The sequence below is a fragment of the Dasypus novemcinctus genome, chromosome 5 (genome assembly GCF_030445035.2).
Source record: "Dasypus novemcinctus isolate mDasNov1 chromosome 5, mDasNov1.1.hap2, whole genome shotgun sequence".
In the NCBI taxonomy this organism is placed as follows: domain Eukaryota; kingdom Metazoa; phylum Chordata; class Mammalia; order Cingulata; family Dasypodidae; genus Dasypus; species Dasypus novemcinctus.
In genome coordinates, this window is record NC_080677.1 from 65,901,006 (window position 1) to 65,928,336 (window position 27,331).

At 36.1% G+C, this 27,331-nt stretch overlaps 1 protein-coding gene across 3 annotated transcripts in view; it reads left to right on the top strand.

Annotated features, from left to right (window-relative positions):
- Positions 1-27,331, top strand: part of ABCB1 (ATP binding cassette subfamily B member 1) — a 290,971-nt gene that overhangs the window by 209,335 nt on the left and 54,305 nt on the right. For all 3 annotated transcript variants that reach the window (XM_071215181.1, XM_058297072.2, XM_058297071.1), the window contains exons 5-8: positions 8,353-8,404; positions 10,360-10,551; positions 11,109-11,280; positions 25,351-25,475. In XM_071215181.1, coding sequence (XP_071071282.1) covers positions 8,353-8,404; positions 10,360-10,551; positions 11,109-11,280; positions 25,351-25,475 — 541 coding nt within the window. The remainder of the gene's footprint in view (positions 1-8,352; positions 8,405-10,359; positions 10,552-11,108; positions 11,281-25,350; positions 25,476-27,331) is intronic.

Consider the following 27,331-nt stretch of genomic DNA (forward strand, 5'->3'; position numbering starts at 1 on the left):
TCCTTCTTCAACTCCATCTTAGCTGAGTGTGGTAAGTCCAATAAAACAGATTGTAGGTGCTGGAGTCTGTTGAGGCTCAGGACCTGGCTATCACATTGTCAGTCCAGAGATTCAAATCCCCTAAATATATCTTAAACCCCAACATTAACTGCACCTCCAGCACATTAGCATGAAAGTCTTATGGAGGGAGATCCCATCTGAGTCCAGATTCATCACACATAAACACCATTTCCAAAGAGGGGCCATCTGACCTGGTAGTTAACCCCATCGGCCATGACCATAACTCCCATGGGTCTCTTTAGCCCTCAAAGGAACCAATATCTGGGGGTTATATCTGCTTTATCTGTCTCTCTGACTCTGCTCAGTTGTGCATAAGGGCAATCCTTCTGCCAGCCTCCAGACTCTTTTTTAGAAACTCGTAGCCATATAAACTCATTTCTCCTTTCCATTTCCCCCTTACTTTAGGTCAAACAGCATTTTAAAGTCATGTTATTTTATGTAGACAGGGATATTCTGCTGATCCGCATTGAACCTTCCGTATAAGGTCATTTTCCAGTTGCATCATCAGTTGGTAGTTGATAGTGGTCCCTCGTTGCCAGGGAGGCTCATCCCCGGGTGTCATGTCCCACACTGGGGGGAAGGCATTGCATTTACATGCTGAGTTTGGCTTCGAGACTGGCCACATTTGAGTAACATGAAGGCTGACAGGAGGAAATTCCCAGGCACAATGTTGCTCTAGGCCTTGTTCTTATTTTAGGCTTATCAGCTCACAAGCATATTCATTAGCATCAGGGGCTCACTGTTGAACCCTCACTCCCTCCCGGTCTCCGCCGCTGCACCTGGGAGACTGTCGCTGCTCCCCTAGGGACCACGACAGAGCACCACTGGCCAGGAACCCAGTATCCCCCCTGCTGTGGTTTTTAATTGTTACCACTATGAGTATATCCAAACATTACCATGCACCCTGGACATATGTTCTGTACAGCTCCCTGTCAGCCATATATCACCTGTCAATGGCATTCCATACCAGTATCCCTCCATTGCCATTGTTGAAACACTCTGTGATCCAGAACTCCCCGAAATTTGAAGCCCAATATAATGTCAAGGTCCCTTACTAGGGAATGGCATATAGCGATGGGTTTAAAGGTTAGATAAAGAACACGTGTTTACTTGGAAAAAATTCTACATCCTATCTTTTCCTTTTTTTTTTTTTTTTTTCCCCCTAATTATTCAGCTTCTCTTCACAGGAGCCCTAGACCACAGCAATGCATATATATAATATACAGCACTTCCATACATCCACCACAAAACCTTTTCCCTTCCACAGCGATACTCTTACACCCTATTCACATCATATTTACTTAACGTGATGTACAGAGTCTGAGACACTAGCTTTCTAACAAGGTGACATCTGTGCTTACATTATGGTGCATACTTTAGGATACACAGTTTTTTACATTCTTAGTTAGCCTATGTTTTACATTATGGTTTACATTATCAGTCTGTCATCTCCTATATGTTATGGTGTAATATTACATGTTTTATATCCATCCTTGTGTACTCTCAAGAAACTCCTCTCTTACCCCCCATTTACCTTGGTTCCACACATTTAACGTCCATTTTCCCTTCCGCCTTGGTGCCCACAGTGACAGCCAACCTCCGTTTCCTGAGGAGCCCCTTCCAGAGATAGATGGAATAGTGTTCAGGGCCTAACTTGCTCAACTGCCCCAATGCCCTGGGAGCCACCCCTTCTCTCGAGGGATACAGTTCCCTCTATTTGATGGCATTAGTCCTCCCCAGGATGTGGGTCCACCCCCACTCTCACTACTTGGGTTTCTACCCCATGGTGTCACCCACTCTGGCAGAATGAGCATTTAGACATTCCCCAGTAGCCCGTCCTGCATCAGACCCTCCCCTCTGAGCATTCTAAACAGGTAACCCTTTTTATTATATTTTGATATGATTTTCTCGGCATTTTACTCTCCACCAACACCTGACCCTCTCCTGTTATTAACAACTTAATTTCTGCTCAAATCTTTATTTTTGAGATTTGCTTGCTTTGTGGTTAGTTTTTTGCTGTTCTTTGTAGTTCCTCCAGGTGTGCAGTTAAGTCTTTTTTTTTTTTGTCTCTATTCAGTTTTTTAATATTACATTAAAAATATATGAGGTTCCCATATACCCCTAAGTCTTATATTTTGCCTCTTCTTTCTTTATATGATCATTTAGGGCTATAAATTTCCATCTTACCACTGTCTTCAGCACATCCCATAAGTTTTGATATATTGTGTTCTCATTTTCATTCATCTTAAGATATTTACTAATTTCCATTGCAATTTTTTCTTTGACCCACTGATTATTTGTGTGTGTTAACTTTTATATAGTTTGAGTATTTTCCAATTCTCCACCTCTTAATAATTTCTAGCCCCATTTTAGTTTGTTCAGAGAAGATGCTTTGTATAATTTCAATCTTTTTAAATTTATTGAGGCTCATTAGTTTACTGAGACTTGTTCAGTGACCCAGTATGTGTTCTGTCCTGGAGAATGATCCATGTGTACTCAAAAAGAATGTATATCCTGCTGTTCTGTGGTTCAGTGTTCTGTGTATGTGACTTTTAGTTCACTTACTGTATTATTCATATTCTGTTTCCTTACTGACCTTCTCTCTAGACGTTCTATTGATGAGAGTGGTATATTGAAGTCTCCAACTATTACCATAGAGATATCTATAAACGTCTTCAATGTTGTGTTTGCCTCATGTATTTTGGGGCACTGTTGTTAGGTGCATAAGTATTTATAATTGTTATTTTTTTTTTGATGGATTACCCCTTTTATTAACACACAGTGTCCTTCTTTATCTCTTATAACAGCTTTTGACATAAAGTCTTTTTTTCCCTATATTAGTATTGCTCCCCCACCTCTTTTTTGACTACAATTTGCATGGTATATGTTTTTCCATCCTTTCACTTTCAACCTCTTTGTGCCTTTCAGTCTAAGGTGAGTCTTTTGTAAACAACATATAGTTGGCTCATTCTTTTTTATTCATTCTGCTATTCCATGTCTTTTGACTAGGGAGTTTAATCCACATATATTCAGTGTTATTTCTGTAAAGGCAGTGCTTACTTCAGCCTTTTGTCCTTTGGTTTTTATATGTCATATATATATTTTTTGTCTCTCTTTTCCTTTATTGCATGCTCTTTTTCTGTATAGTTGATTTTTTGTGATATATTCATTTCTGTTTCTATATGTTTTAAAAATAATTTCTTTGTGTTTACCCTGGGGTTTATATTGCACAACCTACATCTGTCACCTACTAATTTGAAATTTGTGATTTGCAGTTACCTTTTTAATTACCCCCTTACTGATGATCTTCTTTTCTTTACTCTAAGCCACTGTCTCCTGTCTTTTCCTTTTGACCTGTTGAACAACCTTCAGTAATTCTTGTACGTCAGGTCCTTTGTTGACAAACTCTCTCAGTCTGTTTATTTTATTTTATTTTATTTTTAATTATTTATTTATTTTTTAAATTACATTAAAAAAAAATATGAGGTCCCATTCAACCCCACCGCCCCCACCCCCCACTCCCCCCACAGCAACACTCTCTCCCATCATCATGACACATACATTGCACCTGGTAAGTTCATCTCTGAGCATCACTGCACCCCATAGTCAATGGTCCACATCATAGCCCAGACTCTCTCACGTTCCATCCAGTGGGCCCTGGGGGGATCTACAGTGTCCCGTAATTGTCTGTGAAGCACTATCCAGGACAACTCCACGTCCCGAAAACGCCTCCACATCTCATCTCTTCCTCCCGTTCCCCACACCCAGCAGCCCCCATGGCTACCGTTCCCACACCCATTCCACATTTTCTCTGTGGACATTGGATTGGTTGTGTCCATTGCACACCTATGTTAAGTGAGGGCTTAGATTCCACATGGGTACTGGATGCATTCCTCCCACTTCTAGTTGTAGACACTCTAGGCTCCATGCTGTGGTGGCTGACCTTCTTCAACTCCATGTTAGCTGAGTGGAGTAAGTCCAATAAATCAAAGTGTAGGAGCTGAAGTCTGTTGAGGCTCCGGGCCTGGGTGTCATACTATCAGTCCAGAGATTCAAATCCCCTACATATATCCCAAACCCAGCACCAACTACAATTCCAATAAAGTAGCATGCAAGTCTTGTGAAAAGAGATCCCCTCTGAGTCCAATTCCATCACGCAGAAACACCAGCTCCAAAGAAGGGCCATCTGTCATGGCAGTGAACCCCTTCTGCCATGACCATAGAACCCGTGGGTCTCTTTATCCCTCAAAAGAACCAATACCTGGGGCTGTATCTACCCCATCCGTCTCTTAGACTCTGTTCAGTTGTACATAGGGGTATTCCTTCTGACAACCTCCAGACTCTTTTTTAGAGACTCACAGCCTTTTAATCTCATTTCTCCTTTCCATTTCCCCCTTACATTAGGTCAAACCGCTTCCCGAAGTCATGTTATTATATGTAGACAGGTATATTCTGCTGTTCCGCATTGAATCTTTAATTCAAGGTCATTTTCTAGTTGATTCTTCAGCTGGTATGTGGTAGTGATCCCTCGGTGCCAGGGAGGCTCATCCCCGGGTGTCGTGTCCCACGCTGGGGGGAATGCATCACATCTACACGCTGAGTTTGGCTGTGAGAGTGGCCACATTTGAGTAACATGAAGGCTGTCAGGAGGAAACCCCCAGGCACAATGCTACTCTAGGCCTTGTTCTTATTGCAGGTGTATAGGCTCAAAAGTGTAGCCATTAGTATCAAGAGCCCACTGTTGGGCCCTCCTTCCTTCCTGGTTCTTGCCGTTGCACCTGGAGGATTGCCGCTGCTCTCCCAGGGCCCACAACAGTGACCCCCCGGCCAGGAGCCCAGTACCCCCCCAGCTGTTGTCTTTAACTGTCTCCACCATGAGTATATATAGTCTGTTTATTTTAAACTCTCCCTCATTTTTGAAGGACAGTGTTGCTGGCTGGATAGAGAATTTTTTCTGCCAGTGTTTCTCTTTCAGGACTTAGCTATATCATAACACTTCTTCCTTGCCTCCATGATTTCTGATGAGAAATTGGCATTTAGTCTTTTTGAGGATCTTTTGTCATGTGACAAATCTCTGTCCTCTTGCTGCTTTCAGTATTGTATCTGTATCTTTGGTATTGAAATTCTGATTAGTATGTGTCTCAGAATAGGTCTATTAGTATCCTTTTTGGAGTACATTGTGCTTCTTGGACATATATATTTATGTTCTTCATAAGAGTTGGGGTTTTATTCTCTTATGTCCCATTAGTTTGCAAGTCCTGTAACTTCTCCCTCTCTGAATCTTGTGGGTACTTTCCTTCTTTCTGTTCTCATTTAGACTTTTTCCTTACCTAACTGTAGTTACTGAAGTCTCCCAGTTTCTCCCTGTTCAAATGTTCTGGCAGCTAACTCTTTCTAGACCGTACCTCTAATTATGTCTTTTTCTGCTCAAAACCATTGACTGACTGCTAGTATGTTTTCATATACCATACCTGTATAAACCGGTTCCAGATTATCTTTCCAGAAACATATCCACCTTTTCCCACATGACAACTCTATGCCCTGGTCAGACTGGCTTATTCATTCCTTAACTTGGAATGGATTCTTGTTCATGTTGTTCACTTTGCCAGAAATAATTTTCCTTCCCTTTCCCAAATCTGTCAAAATCTGTCTCCTCTGCACTAGACTTTCCTCATAGTACATTCTAACATAACTTCTACCAATGGTGACAAGATTGAAAGTATGCCTCCCTATTGATCCAGAAATCCTGATTCTGGTCATTGTTTCCATAAAAATATTTCATGTTGGAATAGAGGAGAGTATGGGCCATGATGTGAACCAATGTATATGAGGTGCAGAGGTGCCCAAAGATGTACTTACCAAATCCAATGGATGTGTCATGATGATGGGAACGAGTGTTGTTGGGGGGGGGAGAGGGGGGGTGGGGGGGTGGGGTTGAATGGGACCTCACATATATATTTTTAATGTAATATTATTACAAAGTCAATAAAAAATAAAAAAATTAAAAAAAAAAAAAAAAAAAGGAAAAAAAAAAATATTTCATGTACACACACACACACAGGTATTTTAATGTGGCATTGGTTACAACAGTAAAATATTGGAAACAAGTGAAATAGATGTCTTGAAAAGATAGGGATAATACTACACACACTCTCATACTAACATGGAAAATTGTGCACTGAATGTAGATTGTGATTCCATTTCTGTAAAATATTAAAGGTTATATATGTAGATGTATGTATGTATATGTATGTATGTACATATATGCATAGAAGAGAATCTGAAAAAATACATGTGAAAATGTTTAACAGTGGCATTTTTGGGGGTTAAAACTGTGATGGACTTTTATAATTTACTTTGGCCATTTCTATATTATTTTAATTTTTAATGAGCATGTATAACCTTTGTATTTAGGAAAATATTTTAAAATTATTCTGGGGCCCATTTTATATGAAGTTTTAATGAAAAACCCTTCTTTTCCATTGTTTTCCCCTACCCATCTTAAGATACGGGTAATTTTTCATACCTTACTTTACTATCTTGAGGCATTTGCTATGCATTGCCTTGGCTTAAGTCTATTTTAAAATTTGAATTATTAGTTGTAGTTTGCAAATCTCTTAAAGAGCAGGGGCTGGATCTTACTACTATTGTTTCATCTAATATAAAGATAACTTGTCTATAGTAGTTGTTTCAAAAACATTTGTCAGATGGAATGTAAAGTTTCAAGTTGTGTAAATATATTTTATATCTGGATTCTTGTCAGTAATTCTATATATCTTGGGTTTGGGTACTATTATATAATAATTTTAGTAGTTAAAAAAGACAAGTGTATCCAAGAATAGCCAATATAATAGCAGAAAAAGAGAATGAGGAGGGCAAGTTAATGGGGAAAGGTTGAGCAAACTCTTCAATAAAACTATTAGAAGAAAATATAAAATTTCTTTATGACCTCAAGATAGGAAAGGATTTTTGATACTTTCAAATAGTGCAACAAAATAAGGAAAAGGTTAAACTATTGATAAATTTAACTCATTAAAAATTAAAAACTAACAACAAAATGTCATAAGCTATTTAAAAACAGAGTAAGAGAAGATATTTTCAAAACACGTACAGAAGTAGGGGTAATGTATATAAAAAACCTCTAAAAATCAATTTCAGAAAGAGGCAACCCAGTAGAAATGGGTAAATAATATAAATAAGCATTTCACAGTAAAAGTGGAAACCCAGGTGGCCAGTAAAGATATAGAAAATTCTCAACTTCACTAGTAGTCACAGAAATTAATAATAAAATATTTTATACCTATCAAATTGTAGAAATCAAAATGTCTGTTGATACCTTGAGAAGACCTTGGTGAAACAAATACCCATAATTTCTAGTAGAAATGCAATATAATTATTTTGGAGAACAATTTGGTAATACCTAGTAAAAGTGAAAATACATCTGCCTTGTAATGGAGCAAGACTGGTTTTAGGAACTCTTTCACATGGACCACTGGAGAAAGAAAAGGATGTTTACTCAGCATTATATGCAAAGAAATAAATTATAGTAGACTTATATAATAAAATACTGTCTAGAAATTAAAAGAATGAAACAACATATATGTCTTAAAAATGTGTTGTATGAAAAAGCAAGTCGCAGAATGTAAAATGTTAAAAACACACCAAACAATGCTATATGTACAAAAAGCTCAGATAAAGAACAACTTCATGACAGTGCTTGTATCTTGGGAGAGAAGGAAGGACAGTGGGACTGAGGGAGGAATAAAGGGGACTTCAACTTTATCTATAATGTTACATTTATTTTAAAAGAAATCTAAAGCAAAAAACACACAATGTTATAACTTGCTAATGCTGGCTGATGAGCTGACTGGCTTACACTATTCTTTGAATTTTGAATTTTTAAAATAAAAATAGAAACTGATAGATGCATGTTAAATTTGAAATATATACATTATTGTAAAGTATTCAATTATTTATCAGGACTGGAACCGTAGTAAAGATTTTTCTTTTATGGCATCTTGAAATAATATTCTATAAAATATTTCCCGAGAACTAAATGTGAGCTTCTTCTTACAAAGAAACATGCTCAGGTTCAGTGTGTGTGTGTGGTTGCACAGCCCAGCATTGACGTATTTAAATGGATGCCATGTGCTTATATACAATGGAAACTGAGTCAATTTGACCTATTTTGTGTAAATTTTTAAGTGACAAGGTTTTGAGTTATTCTTATATCTGATTGATATGGAGAACACAGATATGTAAATAGTATATGTTTGTTTTGTGGCCATCTAGGCGAATTCAACCAGACGGATCTCATCAACAACCTGGAGGCGGACATGACCACGTAATTATTATTTTCCTTACTATCGTTAAATTTACCTGTATTAATACAGTTATAGCAAGGTTTAAAATTTTCAATGGTCATAGTAAAGTGCTGAATTTTGAAAAAATTTCTATGGTGGTAACATATACAAACTTTCCCATTTTAACTACTTTCATGTGTAGAATTCATTGATATTAATTACAGTCACAATACTGCGTTACCAAGAGCTGAAGTTTTAAAGAGAGCAATGGTGTTGTTTTCCAGGAGGATACAAGCCAGATATTTTTAAGAAAAGCATTACTGCTGCATAGGTTGTACTAAACCTAAGATTTACTTAAATAGACTTGTGCATGAATTGATGAATATAGTATATCATGTACAAGGAAATTAGAGGAATTCAAGTGACCTTTTGCAAACCAAATCAATGAGGTTATTTTGTTTCTAGGATTTTTCAGTTATGATATGATAACAAGATAAGCTAACAGGATTTTTTCTAACTTAGCATCTAATTTTAAACAAAATAAAGTGCTCAAATCCCCAAATAAATGTAGTCACTATAACTTTAGCTCACCTAAGGAAAGCTTTTTAAAATTGTTAATGATTCACATATATTGAAGTTTGCCCTCCAGAACAACTTAAAACAAATATTCAGAGATATACATTGGTGAATAAGATAATGATCCCACATTATCCTGTAAATGATCTGTTAGATTTGAAGAAAATGGAGACATTTAGTTATATTTTGAAAATGAGAATCAAGTATCTCCAAATATGCCTCAGGAGAGGCATTGTTTTTTGTATTGTGAGAAATGAAGCAGTATGAATTGTAATCACCTTGTAATTGTTTAAATATAAATATATTTGATGGTTTAAAATACATTAAGTGATTCTCAAAGCATAAGTTCTAGTTGTTAAATGAGGTTTCATTTTACTATCTTTTGCTTTAACACTTGGGTAATAATTACTTGTTAAGTTATCCATTAACCTTCAGTGTTCTAGTTATATCCTTCCTGATAAATATACTGTGAATTATTGTGTGCAGCTTGGGGAAGATTTTTTTTTTACTATGATTCCTGCTTGGTGGAGCACTGCATTGTGAAGAATATTATCAGTCTATCTAGTTACTACTTATCAAGTTTTTATAGTTTGTGCACAGTTAATACAAACATTTTTATTTGAAGATGGCAAGTTAAGTTAAAAAAAATGGGAATATTGAAATCCTATATTTCATTTTAGAATTTTTGCCTTTAACCTAAAAAGAACTGTTTAGTGAATTTCAAAGTTGTTTTATTTTTTAAATATGAAGACTCAGATCAAGGAAACATCAATTCAGCAATTCTAGATGAACAGGAGTATGGTTGTGCAAATGCTATAAAAATTCTTTTCTCATTTTCATTTGTCTCTTGACACCTAAGTTGTGCCAAAAGGCAAAGGAGGATCATTTCCATCTCTTGGTTTGACTTTCTGACAAGTTGTGCCAGTTTTTCTCTCTCCCAATGTTCAGAGATCATCCCAAAGTGCTTATTAGCTGATGCTGATGAAATAAACGTAGACAGGACTAAAACTATAGATGTTACCTGATGATGTGCTGTTCCAATGTAGCCCAATAACTGGCATCCTCAGAGTGCTTGTTATGTTCTTGGCACTGGCTCAAGTGTATCCCATGCTTTACTGTATTACTATCCTTATCTTCATTTTACCAGTTAGAAAACTGAGACTTAGAAAAGTTAAGCAGCTTGCCTAAGATTACCCAGCAGTTAAGCATAGAGCTTGGATTTTAGCCAAGGTAGAAACCACACACACTCTTAACCATTCCTCTATGTTAGCCCATATGCTCACCTTGTCAGCTCTGCTTGCCGCAACCCCGTCTTATTTGTTAAGAATGGTGACATGCCCAGATAAATGAGAGAGTAGGAATGAGTGGTCTGTTTGGAAGAGATGCACTGAATAAGAAAAAAGACTATGTTGTTTTCCAGGTATGCCTACTATTACAGTGGAATCGGCGCTGGTGTGCTTGTGGCTGCCTACATTCAGGTTTCATTTTGGTGCCTGGCAGCTGGAAGACAAATAAACAAAATTAGAAAACAGTTTTTTCACGCTATAATGCGACAGGAGATAGGTTGGTTTGATGTACATGACGTTGGGGAACTTAACACCCGGCTCACAGAGTAAGTATGCTGTTTTATATTTAACTCAAACTTGGTTTTAGTTCTTATTAAAATGAAACAGACATCACTGGGTCTGTTAGGAGCTGTTAAATATATCACTCAGAAGTAATTTTTGAGATTAAATTCCTTTTGAGTAGTGACCAACTCTTATGCACATTTTTGTTCCCAGTACCCTGGCAGGGTGTGAGGGGGGACCCGCGAGACTGTCTCTGAATTAGGGATTGGACTTGCCAGACTCAAGAAATCCCCCAAGGTGTGCAGAAGAGCATCCCATATAACACTTTCTGAGGCAGTTTCTGAGCAATTTGAAATTTCTAGATTGAATAGTTTTTTAGGATGCTTAGGACATTTTGGGGCCACGTGGACTACAGATCCCTGGTCTTAATGACAAATATCCTACTAGAGACTTCGATCTTGTCAAACAAAATAAGCTTACAAAGACCTTAGATATAAAATAATTTATCCCATACTCAAAAAAAAAAAAAAATTCAGGGATTCAGGAGCAAAATATTGTTTACAATTCTAACATCTATTTATAACACTGTTGGTTCTTTTAGTGATGTCTCCAAAATTAATGAAGGAATTGGTGATAAAATTGGAATCTTCTTTCAGTCACTTGCAACATTTTTCACCGGTTTTATAGTTGGGTTTACACGTGGTTGGAAGCTAACCCTTGTGATTTTGGCTGTCAGCCCTGTTCTTGGACTATCAGCTGCTGTCTGGGCAAAGGTAGGTGAAGCTGTAAATCCAGACTTTAAACTGTTTTTTTTCTCCGCAGTGGAAGATTCTCTTATCACAGTGATCTTAATTCTCTATTGAAAACTTTTTCTTGGTTTTAATTCTTTTGTTCCAAATCAGAAAGAAACAAGCATATCTGGGCTCGTTGAGTTCTAACCCTGCTGGCATCCATGCTGTCCTTGGACATGTAGATATAAAGGGAAGGAAGAAGAAAGAAGGAATTGGCTCTTGCATCTCATCTTTTGCTTTTTTTAAAAAAACCTACTAACAGCATGCTGAACTCCAAAAAGCTGTGTTCTCTAGTGAGCAGTGCCGTAGTCTCATGGCAAGCACAGAATCAAGTTTGATAAATAACATATGTAATTAATATTATTATTTTATAGTTTGGTTTTGTAGATTTTGTTTAATTTATAAATTGATTTTACAGTTTTGTCAGCACTGTGAATTTAAAGAGGTTATACCTGGTTGTATGTTTATACAGCTTTAAACATATTCTTATAAGATAACAAGAAAAAGACTTTCTAGGCCAATTTGCGTTTTAGTCCTTAGCCTGCAGCTCTCAATCCTAGTCACAAAGGCAAAACAGTGCCTCCTTCACTCTGCACACACCTCTCTGAAGACCTTGTAATACTTATTTTCCCTCCCAAGGCTGGGCATAGTGTTTGTTTTAAAATGCTTTTGTGTAAGTATGGATTGTGGTGGAGATATTGAGCCAGTATTGTAATTTTTGTTGGGTTTGATACAATTTAGAGAAAACACCACAAATTCATATAGCAAAAGGATATAAAGTAAAGGAAGGCCAACCAAAGCCAAGCCTAACACAAAATAAATCAGACTTTTTGAGTATTTAAGAAATTTTGGAAATATTACTCTGTAAGATAGTTCATAATGTTATTATAAATAGTAATTACCGGCGGTGGACTTAGCCCAGTGGTTAGGGCATCCGTCTACCACATGGGAGCTGGCCCATGCGCAGTGCTGATGCGTGCAAGGAGTGCCCTGCCACGCAGGGGTGTCCCCCGCGTAGGAGAGCCCTACGCGCAAGGAGTGCGTCCCGTAAGGAGAGCCGCCCAGTGCGAAAGAAAGTGTAGCCTGCCCAGGAATGGTGCTGCACACACGGAGAGCTGACATAACAAGATGACACAACAAAAAGAAACACAGATTCCTGTGCCGCTGACAACAAAAGAAGCAGACAAAGAAGATGCAGCAAATAGACACAGAGAACAGACAACCAGGGTGGGGGGGGGAAGGGGAGAGAAATAAATAAATAAAAACCTTAAAAAAAAAAATTAATTACCATCAGTTAAGCTTCTACTATAATAGGTAAATACATATATTATGTTTCTGAAGTACAGGTATTACCTCATTTATAGAGGAAGAAACAGAATTTCTGAGAATTGTTAATTTATTGCTTAGACTAACACAGGATTTAAATGATGTTCTTGGTGGTTAAATTGCAACTCTGTTTCAGTTAACAGAATATGAGGTAAAATATTATCCTAATTGATTTTTTCTATTTAGTAGAAATGTCCATTCTAGTTAAGTTAGGAAAAAGGAGATAAGTTAATATTTTAATAATTAATTATACTGTGCTTGTTATTTTATTTAGTAAAAAAAAAAAAAAAAAGAGTCATAGGCCAGATGCCGGAGATCTAAGTTTTAATCCATATTCTACTGGTATGATTTAAAACACATCTCTTAAACTCTTTGTCAGCCGTCTTAAAAAAAAACTGGCCCAGTCTGAGAAGCCTCTTTGCTCCTGCAAGTCTCAGGCTCTCCTCTCCAACCCAGAGGCATCAGGCTAAGTGGGCTGGTCCAGGAAGCCCCTTGCATCTATGGGCCTGAGCCTATCCTTCCTTGCCCGGAAACACTGGGACAGCTAGGGAGCTCAGTTAGGGGAACCCACTATACCACCCTCTGCAAGAGACACTCAGCAAACAGGCCTGTCGAAACCACTTCTCTCACATCAGGTAGCATCGGCAGGGGCCAGTGGGAGCCCCAGTGGCACCAAGTAAACCAAATAGACCAAAACACAATATCTCCAAAGTGCTCTGGATATTAAACTGCCACTAAAAGCACAAAAGTAGGTCAAGAATTGTATTTAAACCAAAAAAGGGCGACTGCATGCTTAAAATAAAAGATTTAATTAGGACACAGAGTTTTCTAACATAATAGATAAATGTCCAAGATACAATAAAAATACAACACCTGTCATAGCAAGAAACAAGAAACTCACAGCTGGAGTGAGGAAAAAAAATATAGCAATCAATGGACTCAAACACTGAAATGAATAATATGTTAAGAGTTATATGACAAGGATTTTAAAGCAGCACTCATAAAAATGCTTCACTAATCAATTACAAAATCTCTTGAACCAATGAAAAAATTGAAGTCTCAGCAGAGTTATTAAAAAAGAAAAAAAATGAAATTAGAGAACTTAAAATTACAATAAGAGAAATAAAAATAATTCAGATGGACTTAACTCAGTAGACTAGAGATGACAAAATAGAATCAAATGAACCTGAAGCTAGAACAACAGAATTCACCCAATCTGAATGAGGAAGAGAGAATAAAAAGAGCCTTAGAGACCTGTGGGAAAATAAGAAAATTTCCAGCATTCATATCATTGGAGTTCCAGAAGAAGAGGAGAAAGACAATGTGACTTAAAGAGTATTTGAAGAAATAATGGCTACAAACTTCCCACATTAGGTAAAAGACACAGACTTTAAGATCCAAGAAGCTTTAAGAGCCTACCCCAAACAAGATATATTCAAAGTAATCTGTACCAAGACACAACATAGATAAACTATTAAAAACTAAAGACAAAGAAAAAATCTTGAAAGCAGCCAGAGAGAACACCAATTTGAATGACAGCATATTTCTTAATCTGAAACCATGAAGACCAGAAGGAAGTGGCACATTTTCAAATGCTCTGAGAAAAGCACTATCAACTGCAAATCCTATACCTGTTGAAACATTATTTAAGGAATGTAAGGTAAATAAAAACTTTCCCAGGTTAAGGAAAATGAAGAGAATGTGTCACTATCAGACCTATCGTTATGGACTGGCTATTTATATACCATACAAACACTTTTTTAAAAAAAAAAAAAAAGCAAGAGTGACTCCATTAATGTCTAATAATGTAGAGTTCAGAACAAAGAAAATTATTAGAGACAGAGGAACATTACATAAGGATGAAAGGATTAATTCCTCAGATATAAGGATTCTAAATATGTATACAATAAATAATATAGTCCCAAAATATATGAAGTAAAAATTTATAGAAGAATCCACAATTATAGTTGGAGATTTTAATACCCAACTCTCAGCTATGGGTAGAACTACCAGACAGAAAATCAGCAAGGATATAGAAGATCTAAACAACATAATTGTCCAGCATATTTAATTGGCTTATATCTAGAACACTCTACTCAACAATAGCAGAATATATTTTCTTTAAGTAATCATGAAACATTCACAAAGACAGACTAATTTCTGGGCTGTAAACAAACCTCAGCAAATTTAAAAGAACTGAAACCATAAAATGTGTATTCTCTGACCAGTGGCATCAAACTAGAAGTCAATAACGGAAAGAACAAAAGAAAATCTCTAAATATGTGGATATTAAACATTGTACTTCTAACCAACCCATGATTCAAAGGAAGTCTCAAAGGAAATCTAAAATACATAGAAATAACTGAATACAAAAACATGTTGTGTCAGAATATGTGGGATACAATTAAGCAGTAGTAAGAGGGAAATTTATAGCACTAAGTACTTACATTAGAAAAGAGAAAAAGTCTCAAATCAATAACCTAAGTTCCTGTCTGAAGATAATAAAGAAAAAGAGCAAAATAAATGAAAAGTAGAGGAAGAAAATAATAAAGAGAAAAGCAGAAATCAATGAAATTGAAAATAGGTAAAAAATAGGAAAAACTAATGAAACAAAAAAAGCTGGTTCTTCAAAAATAATTGATAGCATTGATGAACTCCTATCCACTGATAAAAGCTCACAGGATCCGTATGGGGAGAGATTATCTCAACTTAATAAAGATCACCTATAAAAAAACAACTGTTATCATGCTTAATGGTGAAAGACTGAATGTTTTCCTCTTAATATCAGGAATAAGACAGGGGTATCTTCTCTCACCACTCTTATTCAACAAAATACTTGAATATAGCTACTATCGTAAGGCAAGAAAAAGAAAGAAAATGCCTACAGACTGAAAAAAAAATGAATAAATATGTATCTTTTTGCAGAAAGTATGATTTTCTAAGCAGAAACTCCCAAGGAATCTATAAAAAAACCTCTAGGAACTAATAATTGAGTTCAGCAATGTTGCAGAATACAAGAACAACAAGCAAAAAAAAAAAAAAATACATTTATATAGCCTAATAATGAACATTCAGGAGTTCTGGGAAGATGGCAGAGTAGGGACCTCCAGGAATCTATCCTTCAACCCAATCAAATATTAAACAGGCAGGAACTAGTCTGAAACAACTATTTTGAAACTCTGGAGGCCAGCAGAACACTTTATAGCATCCAGGGAAGAGTGGAAGGGAGATACTGGTAAATTATGGTAAAGATTAATAAAATTGCTTTCTCTGCATGGTGCTTACCAGTGCTCATCTCCACTCTGGCGGTTCAGCCCCTGGCTATTTTGCTGGTGGCAGACGAATAAAGAACCAGGAAATGATGGCCCATCCACAGGAAGAGAGTGAAAATCCAAAAATACTGACGAAGAAGACCAGAATGTGAACATACCGAAGAATGACTTTTGAAAAATGAGGAAAGTAAGTAACAAAGATTAGAGTGGAGATAAATGAAATAGAGAACAAAAAAAAAAAAGAGAGAGAGAGAGAGAATCAACAAAACCAAAAGTTGGTTTTTGAAGTGATCAATAAAGTTGACAAACCTGACAAAGAAAAAAATGGAGAGGATACAAATAATGAAAATCAGAAAAGAAAAGGTGGACAATTACTGCTGAACCTGCTGAAACAGAAAGGACTATAAGAGGATACTAGGAACAACTGTATGCCAATAAATTAAACCAGATGAAATAGACAAATTCACAAACAAATTGCTAGTAAAGAGTTGGAACTATAATGATAAACCTCTCAAAAAGAAAAGCCCAGACTAAATGGCTTCACAGGGGAATTTTACCATACATTCCAAGAAGAGTTAACTCAAATTCTGCTTAAACTCTTCCAATAAACTGAAAAGGAGGTAATACTCTCTAATTCATTCAATCAGGCCAACATTATGCTTACACCAATGCCAGATAAAGATACCACAAGAAAAGGAAATTATAGACCAATATCTCTTATGAATATAGATGCAAAAATCCTCAAAAAAATATATAACAAACAGAATCTGACAGCATATTAAAAGAATTATCCAATGACCAAGCAGGATTTATCCCTGGTATGCAAGGGTGGTTCAACATAAGAAAATGAATTCATGTAATACACCACAATAAGAGAATGAAGGAATAAAACTACATGATCATCCATTCAGTGCAGAAAAGGCATTTGACAAAATACAGCATACTTTCTTGAGGTTGACATTTAGAACACTAGGAACAGAAAGAAACTTCTTCAACATAATAAAGGGTATATATGAAAGCCCCACAGCTAACATCCTACTTAATGGTGAAAGGTTGAAAACTTTCCCTCTAAGATCAGGAACAAGACAAGGATGCTCACTGTCACCACTGTTATTCAGATTGTACTGGAAGTTCTTGCCAGAGCAGTTAGGCAAGAAAAATATATAAAAGGCATCCAAATTGGAAAGGAAGAAGTGAAACTTTCCCTGTTTGCAGATGACATGATCTTATATACAGAAAACCCTGAAAAATCCACAACAGAGCTCCTAGAGTTAATCAATGAATTCAGCACAGTGGTATGGTACAAGATCAACACCCAAAATTCAGTGTGTTTCTGTACACAAGCAGTGAACAATCATAAGAAATTAAGAAAAAAAAATCCGTTTATAGTAGCAACTAAAAGAATCAAATTTCTATGAATAAATCTAACCAAGGATGTAAAGGATTTGTACACTTAAAACTAAAAAATACTGCTAAAAGAAATCAATGAAGATCTAAATAAAAATGGTCATTCCATGTTCATGGATTGGAAGATTATCATTAAATTGTCAATACTACCCAAAGCAACTTTCTAATAATCTTCTTTGCAGAAATGGAAAAGCTAATCATCAAATTTATACGGAAGATAGAGATCCTGAATAGCCAAAGGCATGTTGAAAAAGAGAAACAAATTTGGAGCACTCATGCTTCCCAGTCTCAAAACTTATTACAAAGCCACATTAATCAAAGCAGCATGGTACTGGCACAAGGCCAGAATAAAGACCAATGGAATTGAATTGAAAGCTCAGAAATCAGTTCTCATATTTATGGTCAATTGATTTTTGACAAGAGGGCAAAGACTACTCAAGTGGGAAAGCATAGTCTCTTTATAAATGGCACTGGGGAAACCAGATTTCCATTTGTAATTTCAAAAAGGAGAACCCTTACCTCACACCTTATACAAAAATCAACTCAAAATGATTAAAGCACTAAATATAAGCTCCATAATGATCAAACTCCTAGAAGAAAATGTAGGGCCGCATCTTTAGAACTTTATGTTAGGCAGTGGTTTCTTAGACTTTATACCCAAAGCACAAGCAACAAAAGAAATAATAGGTAAATGGAACCTCATCAAAATTTAAAACTTTTGGACCTCAAGGGACTTTGTCATCAAAGTAAAATGACAGCCTACATGTAACAGTTAGATATTATTTATGAATTCCAAAAAGAGATATTGTTTGTAACCTGGTCTGTTCTTCTGGGTGTGATAACCTTTGATTGTATTAAATTCAAAGGTTTTATGATTATGGCTTTGATTTAACCACGTCATTAAGGTGTGCAGGGTTGAGTCCTTGCCCCCTTGGTAGGCTGTATAACTGACAATCAAAAACACAGAGAAGATACACACTGAGGAGAGAGCTCCACAGACACAGAATAGAAGTGGACTTTGATCCTGCGGCCCAGGGAAGAGATATGAGTCACTTGCCTGATAGTTTACAGCTGACCTTGTGAAGAGAAGAGAGCAGATGAGCCCAGAAAGAAATGAGCCCCAGGGAGAATGAGAAGCCTTTTGCCAGCCTGCAACTGAGATTGGAAGAAACTGGGACCACAGAGCCTTAAGAAAAGGAGGCTGAACCTTCACAAGACATTGCCTGCCATCTTTGTCAACATGTGGCAACAGACTTTGAGTGAGAAAGTACCTCTTATGGTACCTTGAGTTGGACTCCTTAGGGCCTTGAAACTGTAAGCTTCTACCCAAATAAATACCCTTTATAAAAGCCAACAGATTTCTGGTACTTTGCATCAGCACCCCTTTGGGTAACTAATACACTACACAATGGGAGAAAATATTTGGAAACCTAATATCTGATAAAGGTTTAATATTCAGAATATATAAAGAACTCCTTCAACTTAACAACAAAAAGGCAAATGAATTAAAAAATGGGCAAAAGACTTGTATAGACATCTCTCCAAAGAAGATATGCAAATGGCCACTAAGCATGTGAAAAGATATTCAGCATCATTAGCCATCAGGGATGTGCATATCAAAACCACAAGCAGATACCATTCCATACCCATTAGAATGGCATCTACTAGGGTAACAAGATTAGAAGTGTTGGAGAGGATGCAGAGAAGTAAAACACTTATTCATTGCTGGTGGCAATGTAAACTGATGCAGGCGCAGTGAAAGTTTGTGAAAAACAGTTTGATGATTCCAATTCTAAATATAGAATTACCATATGACTCAGCAATCCCACTCCTAGGTATATACCCAAAATAATTGAATGTGGGGACTCGAACTGATATTTTGACATTGATATTCATAGCTGCATTATTGACAATTGCTAAAAGATGGAAGCTACCCAAATATCCACCAACCAAAGAATGAATAAACAAAATGTCGTGTATATATATATATATATATATATACACACACACACACACACACAATGAAATAGTATTGAGTGATAAAAAGGAATCCTGCCCTGATACATGAAACAACATTGATGAAACTTGAACATGTCATATTGCATGAAATAAGCCAGTCAAAAGGACAAATATTGTGTGATCTCACTGACATGAAAGAATTAGAATAAGCAAATGCTAGAGACAGAATCTAGAATATAGGTTACTAGTGGATGGGGTGTGGATAGGATTGGAAAGTTAAGGCTTAAAATGTACAGTATTCCTATTTGGAATGACTGTTTGGTTATAGTGGGTGGTGATGGTATCACAACATTGTGAACCAAATTTATAACAATGAAATATATATATATGAATGAGGTTAGAAGGGGGAAATGTTAGATTATATATGTGGTAACAGAAAAACAATTTTAAAAATTCCATGGAACTACACTACAGAGACAGTGAATTGTAAGTTAAGCCATGGACCAGAGTCAATAGTACAATTATAAAAATATGCTTCATTGATTATAATAAATGCTCTACATCAAGCAAGAGGGTGGTATATAGAAAGCCTGTATTTTACGCATTCTTGTTCTGTAAAACTACATCTTCCCTAATAAAGAAGAAAAGAATAAAACAATACCATTTACTATTCCGAATAAAATGAAATACTTAGACATATACTTAACAAACATGTATAGGATCTATATACCAAAATTACTAAATTTTAATGAAAGGTACTACTGAAGCCTAAATAAATGGAGAGACACACTGTGTTCATGCATAGAAGGACTCAATATAGTAAAGATATCAGTCCTTCCCAAAGATCTGTAGGTTTAAGACAGTTCCTATCAAAATCCCAGCAAGGTTTTGTAGACATCAGCAAGTTTATTCTAAAATTGATATGGAAAGACAGAGGCCCTTGAATAGCTAAAACAATCTTGATAAAGGAAAGAAGAATAAAATGAGATATTATGATATTAAGGCTTACTTTATAGCCACAGTACTTACGACAGTGTGGTTTTGTGGAGGAATAGAAACATAGATCAATGAAGCAGAATAGAGAATCCAGTGACAGACCCATACAAATAATACCCTGCTGATTTTTGACCAGAATGTAGAAGAATTCAATGGAGAAAGGATAACCTTTCAACAGTGATGCTGGAGCAGTCGGACATGCATAGACAAATAAATGAACCTTCACCTCAACTTCACATTTCATCCAAAAATTAATTCAAAATGGATCATGTACTTAAACAGTGTAAAATGTGGAAGTATAAAACTTTCAGGAAAAAACGTAGGATGAAATAATTGGGATCTAGGGCTAGGGAAGAGTTCTTAGACTTGACACCAAAAGTGTGATTGATAAAAGGAAAAATGAATAAATTCGATCTCAAAAACTAAAAACATATGCTCTGTGAAAGCCCAAATGAAAAAGATAAAAAAGATAAGCTACAGATTGGGGGAAAAATTATATGCAAACTTCATATCTAACAAAGGACTAGTACCCAGATATATAAAGAACTCTCAAAACTCAGCAGTAGACAAACAAGTGATCCTTTTAGAGAATGGGCAAAAAACATGAACAGACATTTTATTGAAGAGGTAATACGGATGGCATATAAGGACATGAAAATGTGTTCGACATCATTAACTATGAGTGAAACACAAATTGAACAACAATGAGATATTACTATATATATCAGAATGGCTAAAGTGAAAAATAGTGACAACACACAACGCTTCAGCTCATTTTAATTCCAGTTTGATACCTAAAGTGACCTTTGAAATCTGAAGGATATTCTATTTTAACTCTGAGCAGCTTTTGCTAATTTTTAAAATGTTCTTGCTGAGAAAATATGTGTATCAATCTGGTTCTTTATGATTACCAAAGTAGTCCAGGTGAAGGATTGTTGCAATTACACACAGAAACATGGCGCACCATGGGGCATTGCCTCATCACACACAGTGAGTCCTGCTGCTTCCAAGACTTAGGTGAGTTGACTTCCTAGACCACAAGAATACTTGGAATTATTCATTCAGAACAAAGACTTAAACTAAGGTGATCCATCTTCTCTTGGTTCACTTAGTTTGTATCTTTTGAGAGGAGGGGATTTAATTGGGCAGAAATTATCCATTTGTCTAAAATTGGGTCCTGTCTGCCTCCTGCCCAGCTCTCAGATAGATAGCTTATCTTGGCTCCCATATTAAATCGGTTTTTATCAGCTTTGGATAGGGTAACAGATTTGGTATGAGCCATGGCAACATAGCAGGAAATGAGCATGAGGTTCTCTTTCTTGTTTTTATGAGAGCTTTGATCCTTACAAGACTTCATCTTAGCATGTCCAATGTAATTGCTTGAAAAAGGATTGTAAATTGAAATGTTCTTAATTGTACACTCCCTGAGTACATGGACATTGGCCTATTAATATTCATTTTCTTTAAAAAAATCTGTAATTCCCAATAAAATAATGATTTTTGATGTTGAAAAAATAAACCCTAGATACTGACAAGAAAGCAGAGAAATACGTCACTCATGGATTGCTGGGAGGAATGTAAAATGGTACATACACTCTGCAAAAACAGTTTCTTAGTTTCTTATAAAACTAGACATGCAACTGCCCTATGACCCAGCAGTTGCACCCCTGGGCACTTATCCCAGAAGACTGAAGACCTACATTCACACAAAAATCCATAGGTGAGTGTGTATAGCAGCTTTATTCGTAATAGTCCCAAACTGGAAACAACCCCAGTACCCTTCAACAGATGAACCAGTAAACAAACCATGGAACAACCATACTGCAGAATACTACTTAGTGATATTGAAGAAAGAACTACTGATATATTCAGCAACCTGGATGAATCTCCAGGGAGTTATGCTGCATGAAAAAAGGCAATCCCAGAAGTATACATACTATATGACTTCATTTATGTAACAGTCTTGAAATGATTGAAATTATATGGACAGAACTGATTAGTAATTGCCAGAAGTTAGGGAGGTGAGGGGAAGGAGAACAGGGGACTGTGGCAATAAAGGTCGCCTGAGGATATGATGGAATTGTTCTTAATCTTGTCTGTGGAGGTAGTCACCTTAATCTACCCAGGTCGTAACATTGCACTGAAGTAAATACACACATGCATGTGTGCAAAAGAGTAAGACTGGTAAATCAGAATAAGACTGGTGGATTTATACTAATGTTAAATTTCTGCTTGGGATATTATTCTGTTGTTATTCAAGATGTTCTATTAGGGGAAACTGGGTCTATTATAAGATCTCACTTTCTTACAACTGCATGTATGCTACACTTATCTCAATTTAAAAAGATTTAAAAATTCAAAGCATGTAGTATGTGATGTCAAAACAAAAAACTACATTGAGAAATAGAAGAAATAAAGCTATAGGTCAAAATATTTATGATGATCAAAACATTATTTCTAAATATATTAGCTTGAACAATACAAAATTGTTTATCAATTGCTTATAAAAAGCTTTTAACTTATAGAAGTTATAATTTAATATGTTTCAAACTAATATAGATTAGGATTTGTTTAAGAGGTTATGAGCCTTTGGATGAAGGGATGGGTTGGTGATATTTTATATAGCTGGTGTGGCAAATTATAATGATGAGGTATCATCGTTCTATTAATTTTATACTGGAGGAACAGTGAAATTTGTCCTTTCATATCCCTGAAAATAGTTAGGATGGGTTTTTTTCCCCTTTAACAGACATGACCTCTGAAAGAAAAAAAAGACTTTTTGAATAGATTCTACCATAGACTTGTTTCCTTATAATTGTGGAAGGTCAAGGAATTGAGGAAGAGCTGAATTTGTTAAATTCAGTATGGCCCTTGACATGTTAACAATAAAAATGGCATATTTTTGAGGTCCTAATTAAACAATAATTCCTGATAATCTCCCTGTTGGCATTTTTTTCTCAAGCCAGCCTAGAAGTAGCATAGTGTAGTGTAAGGAGGGCAGAAGGAGGAAAGGGAGATGACTGGCTCCTCTGTGTTGTTATGTGACAGGAACTTTGTTAGGACCTTTTTAGAGATTATTTTATAATCTAGAGATTAAGAAATATTTTCTTCTTTTCATATGTGGAGACAAAGGTTCCAGGAGAACAAGCCTATACAAGATCACAGACTTGGAGTTGGAGCACTGGGATATGAAAAAAAAAACTCTGATTCCAAAGCCTGGACTTTGCCCAGAGCTCAGGTTGTCTGAATCTGGACACATAGACTCACAGGTGTTTGCGTTTTTTTGCATGCCTTGTCACTTATTAGCTGTGTGATCATGGCTGTAAATATTCGGTAATTTCTGCCTTATAGGTGTTTGTAAGGATTGAATAAAAGCAGGCATACATAAAGCTCTCAGCAGTGTCTGCACAGAGAACAAAGTCAGTAAATGTTTGTTTCCCTTCACCCACTCATTCCTATCCCTATTTTAGTTCCTTTTAGTTTTCACACAGCAAAGAAAGGAATGAACTATTAAAAACAACTTTTGAGGATTTTATGCCAAGTAGGAATAAACTAATATTACTTTCACAAATGAACCCACAGTGCCTAACAATCATTTATTGAAATAGCGTAACAGTTTAAGCAGAATTTTATTATAAATTTGTTGTGTGTGATCTTTATTTAGATAATTGATTACATCGGCATTCTAGCTACAAACGGTAACCTTAGTCCTTTGCCCATGGCAGCTGATTTGGCTTTCATCATAGGGCCCTCTAGGACCCAAATTCACATGTCAGTGGCTGCGTTTCAGAGAGAGGTTCACTCCAGTGGCTATTAATTCAGGCTTTGAAGCCATATGAACTCAGGCTTGGATCCTGGTTCTTTCACTTATTAGAACATTACTTCATCTCTTCATGACTCTGTTTCCTCATATGGAGAAATAATACCTACTTTCCTGTACAGTTGAGAGGAATGAATAAAATCTTGTGTTGTATATAAAGTACTTAGCACTGTACTTTCCACAGACTAAATGCCCAGGAACCAAATAGAAAGAGCAGAGAGCATCCGTAAAACAAATACCTCACTGTAGACCAAATGTATTCTTTTGTCTAAGAGTACCAGTAAAGGAAACTTGTTGCTTCCCCTGGCATGTGAAGGCTTCTTGAAGTCTTGTACCACATAAACTGCATTCCTCTGACTTTTCACCTTGCCAGAAGATCATCAGCAGTAGTGGATTAGGTTCCTGCCATATTTTCTTGATATAGTGTTTATTTGTTTATGATATATAATATAGACATTCTTTTCTTTTTCTTTTTTTTTTAAAAAGATTTATTTATTTCCCCTCTTTCCCCTCTTCCTGCCCTGCTGTTTTTGCTGTCTGTGTTATCTTCTCCTCTAGGATTCACCAGAATTCGATCCTGGAGACCCCTGATGTGAAGAGAGGTTCCCTGTCAATTGCGCCACCTCGGTTCCTGGTTTCTGCTGCTCTTCACCTTGAATCTCTTCTTGTCTCTTTTTTGATGCGTCATCATCTTGCTGCATGACTCACTTGCATGGGCACTGGCTTACCACATGGGCACTTATACAGGCACTGGCTTGCTGTGCGGGCACACTTTCTCTTCTTTTTTGCCAGGAGGCCCTAGGGATCGAACCCTGGTCCTCCCATATGGTAGGCAGAAGCTCTATCACTTGAGCCACATCTACTTCCCTAGTCATTCTTTTCTGAAATTTAACATATCCAAAATAGCCCACTAATATTTAGATGAGAATTCATCAGGTGTTCAGTGGGAAAACAAAATTTTAAATTGATCTAATTTATTATACCCCATCTCAGTCCAAAAAGGTTACAGATAGCTAACTGAATGATTTATATATATATATATGAATATATGGTAAATCATATGTATTTAAAATATATATTAAAACATACATTTTGTGTGTGTGTGTATGTATATATGTAAAATAAAACATCAGGACCAAAGCTGAGAGTCAAAGACTTTGTTCTATGCCTCCATTAGCATACAGGTAGATATTTGTGTATAGATTCATTTTTATTTTACAAAAGATAAAATTGTTAAAATGTTAAGTGATCTCAAATTGTGTTTTTAAACAGATATTATCTTCATTTACTGATAAAGAACTCTTGGCATATGCAAAAGCTGGAGCAGTAGCTGAAGAGGTCTTAGCAGCAATTAGAACGGTAATTGCATTTGGAGGGCAAAAGAAAGAACTTGAAAGGTATGAGTCTCTTTTTAAGTTGATAGAAATGTTAAATTTTATGTCATCTTATATGCCCTTCAGGTTAACAGTGTTGATTATAAGTGTATTCTCCTCTATGTAGGTTTCCTTAAATAGATTAATGAATATAATTGCAGCATATCTAGTATTCTGGAAAAGTTGTAATTTTATTTGTACTGTTCTCATATGTGCTAATTCAAAGGATTTTTTAGCGTTTCCTAGATGGGGAGTGACATAGAAATTGTTTCCTAAGGGCGAAGCATTTTATATCTAAGACAGTCTTTTTTTTTTGGTTTGCCCATAAAGTTAATTCTTTATTCTCTAAGATTGAGTATTTTATGCAAACTCTACGAGGACATTTTAATCTGTGAGAAAGACAAACTGGAGTCAAGTTTGCAGACGACAGCATTTTATTTAGGACACCAAAATTTTGCTGCAGTAAAGGAAGCCAGAACAGAAGTAGCTCTGTGGTTCTAGGGATGGCACATGATTTTTATAGAAATAAAAAGCAGGTTAAGCTTGACTTCTATTGTTTGGACAAGGGTTTGCCCGTCTTATGGGACTGGGTTTAGGGCAGGTGAGCTTTATTTTATATTGGGTTATAGGTAATGAACTAGGGGTTTGATTGACTATCTGGGTTAGCTGCCTTTGTGAAAATTTCAAATTTCAAAAGAGGAAACTCAAGAGGGATTTTTGTGTTTTTTTAAAATTTTTTTAATTTTTTGTTCTGAGGGACCCCCAGGGCTTTCTCTATACAATTTTAACAGTTTTTCCCCTTTTGGACATTCCCTCAGTTATGAGGGCTTGACCAAAGATGTTTCATCTCGATTTCATGGGTTAGCTGAAGTTCTCCCTTTTTGACTAAAAAATCCCTCCCTCTCCTGTGGTCACATAGGGAGGCCACAGTGACTGAAAGGAGGACCCCTTTCTTACCACTCACCCCAGCCCCTCCGCTTCCCACACCTTCTTAAAATTTGTTGTAAATTCTTCAGGAACTGTTTCACTATCTGCTTTTCAGGGTTAAAAAATATCAAAACCTTAAAAACAAACAAAAAACCATGGGTTTAAAAAGCCAGATATGGAGGGAAGAAGCAGTGACAGATGTTTTAAACATTTTTTTTGGTAATTGGCTTTTTTTATTTTTAAAATTTGTCAGTTTTTACTCTGAGTGGGCGGTTGGTATTTCATCGAGATAACCATGTCTTTGTTGAGTTCAGGTGACCTAGGAAGAGTCAAACCCTCAAAATAAAACAACAAACCACACAATAATCTTTAACTTAACTTTTTATATGATGTTTCAGTTCCCCATAATTTTGTACATAAGCTTCTGTGTTGAGTTGAATTGTAACTGCTTTTTGTATTTGCAGAGAACATGGCTATTGTACTTGAAAGCTTTTTTTAAAAAAAGAGTCCTAGTCCAGTACTACCATAGGGTGTCAGGTAGAAGAAATAAAAAGTAGCTGAAAATTAATGAGCTAAGTATCCAAGGTAAAAACTTAGAAAAAGACCAAGAAAGTAAAGAAAACATAATGAAATAATAAAGATAAAAGCAAAAATTAATTTAATAGAAAATGATGGATAGAAACAACTGAGGATTGACTAATCAATAAACTAATTATTTGAAAAGATTAGTAAAATGACAAAATATTTTGGCAAGTTTAATTAGGAACAAAACCGAATAGGAAAATTGCTACAGATAAAAGATGTGTTTTTAAAATCATGGCGTTAGACCAATAAATTTTACACTCTGATGAAACAGGCAATATTTTAGAAAATGTAAGTCAGAGCTCTAACTGAAAAAGATAACCTACAACGATTTAAAGAATCTGAAGTTAAAAATCTCCCCCATCTTTTCC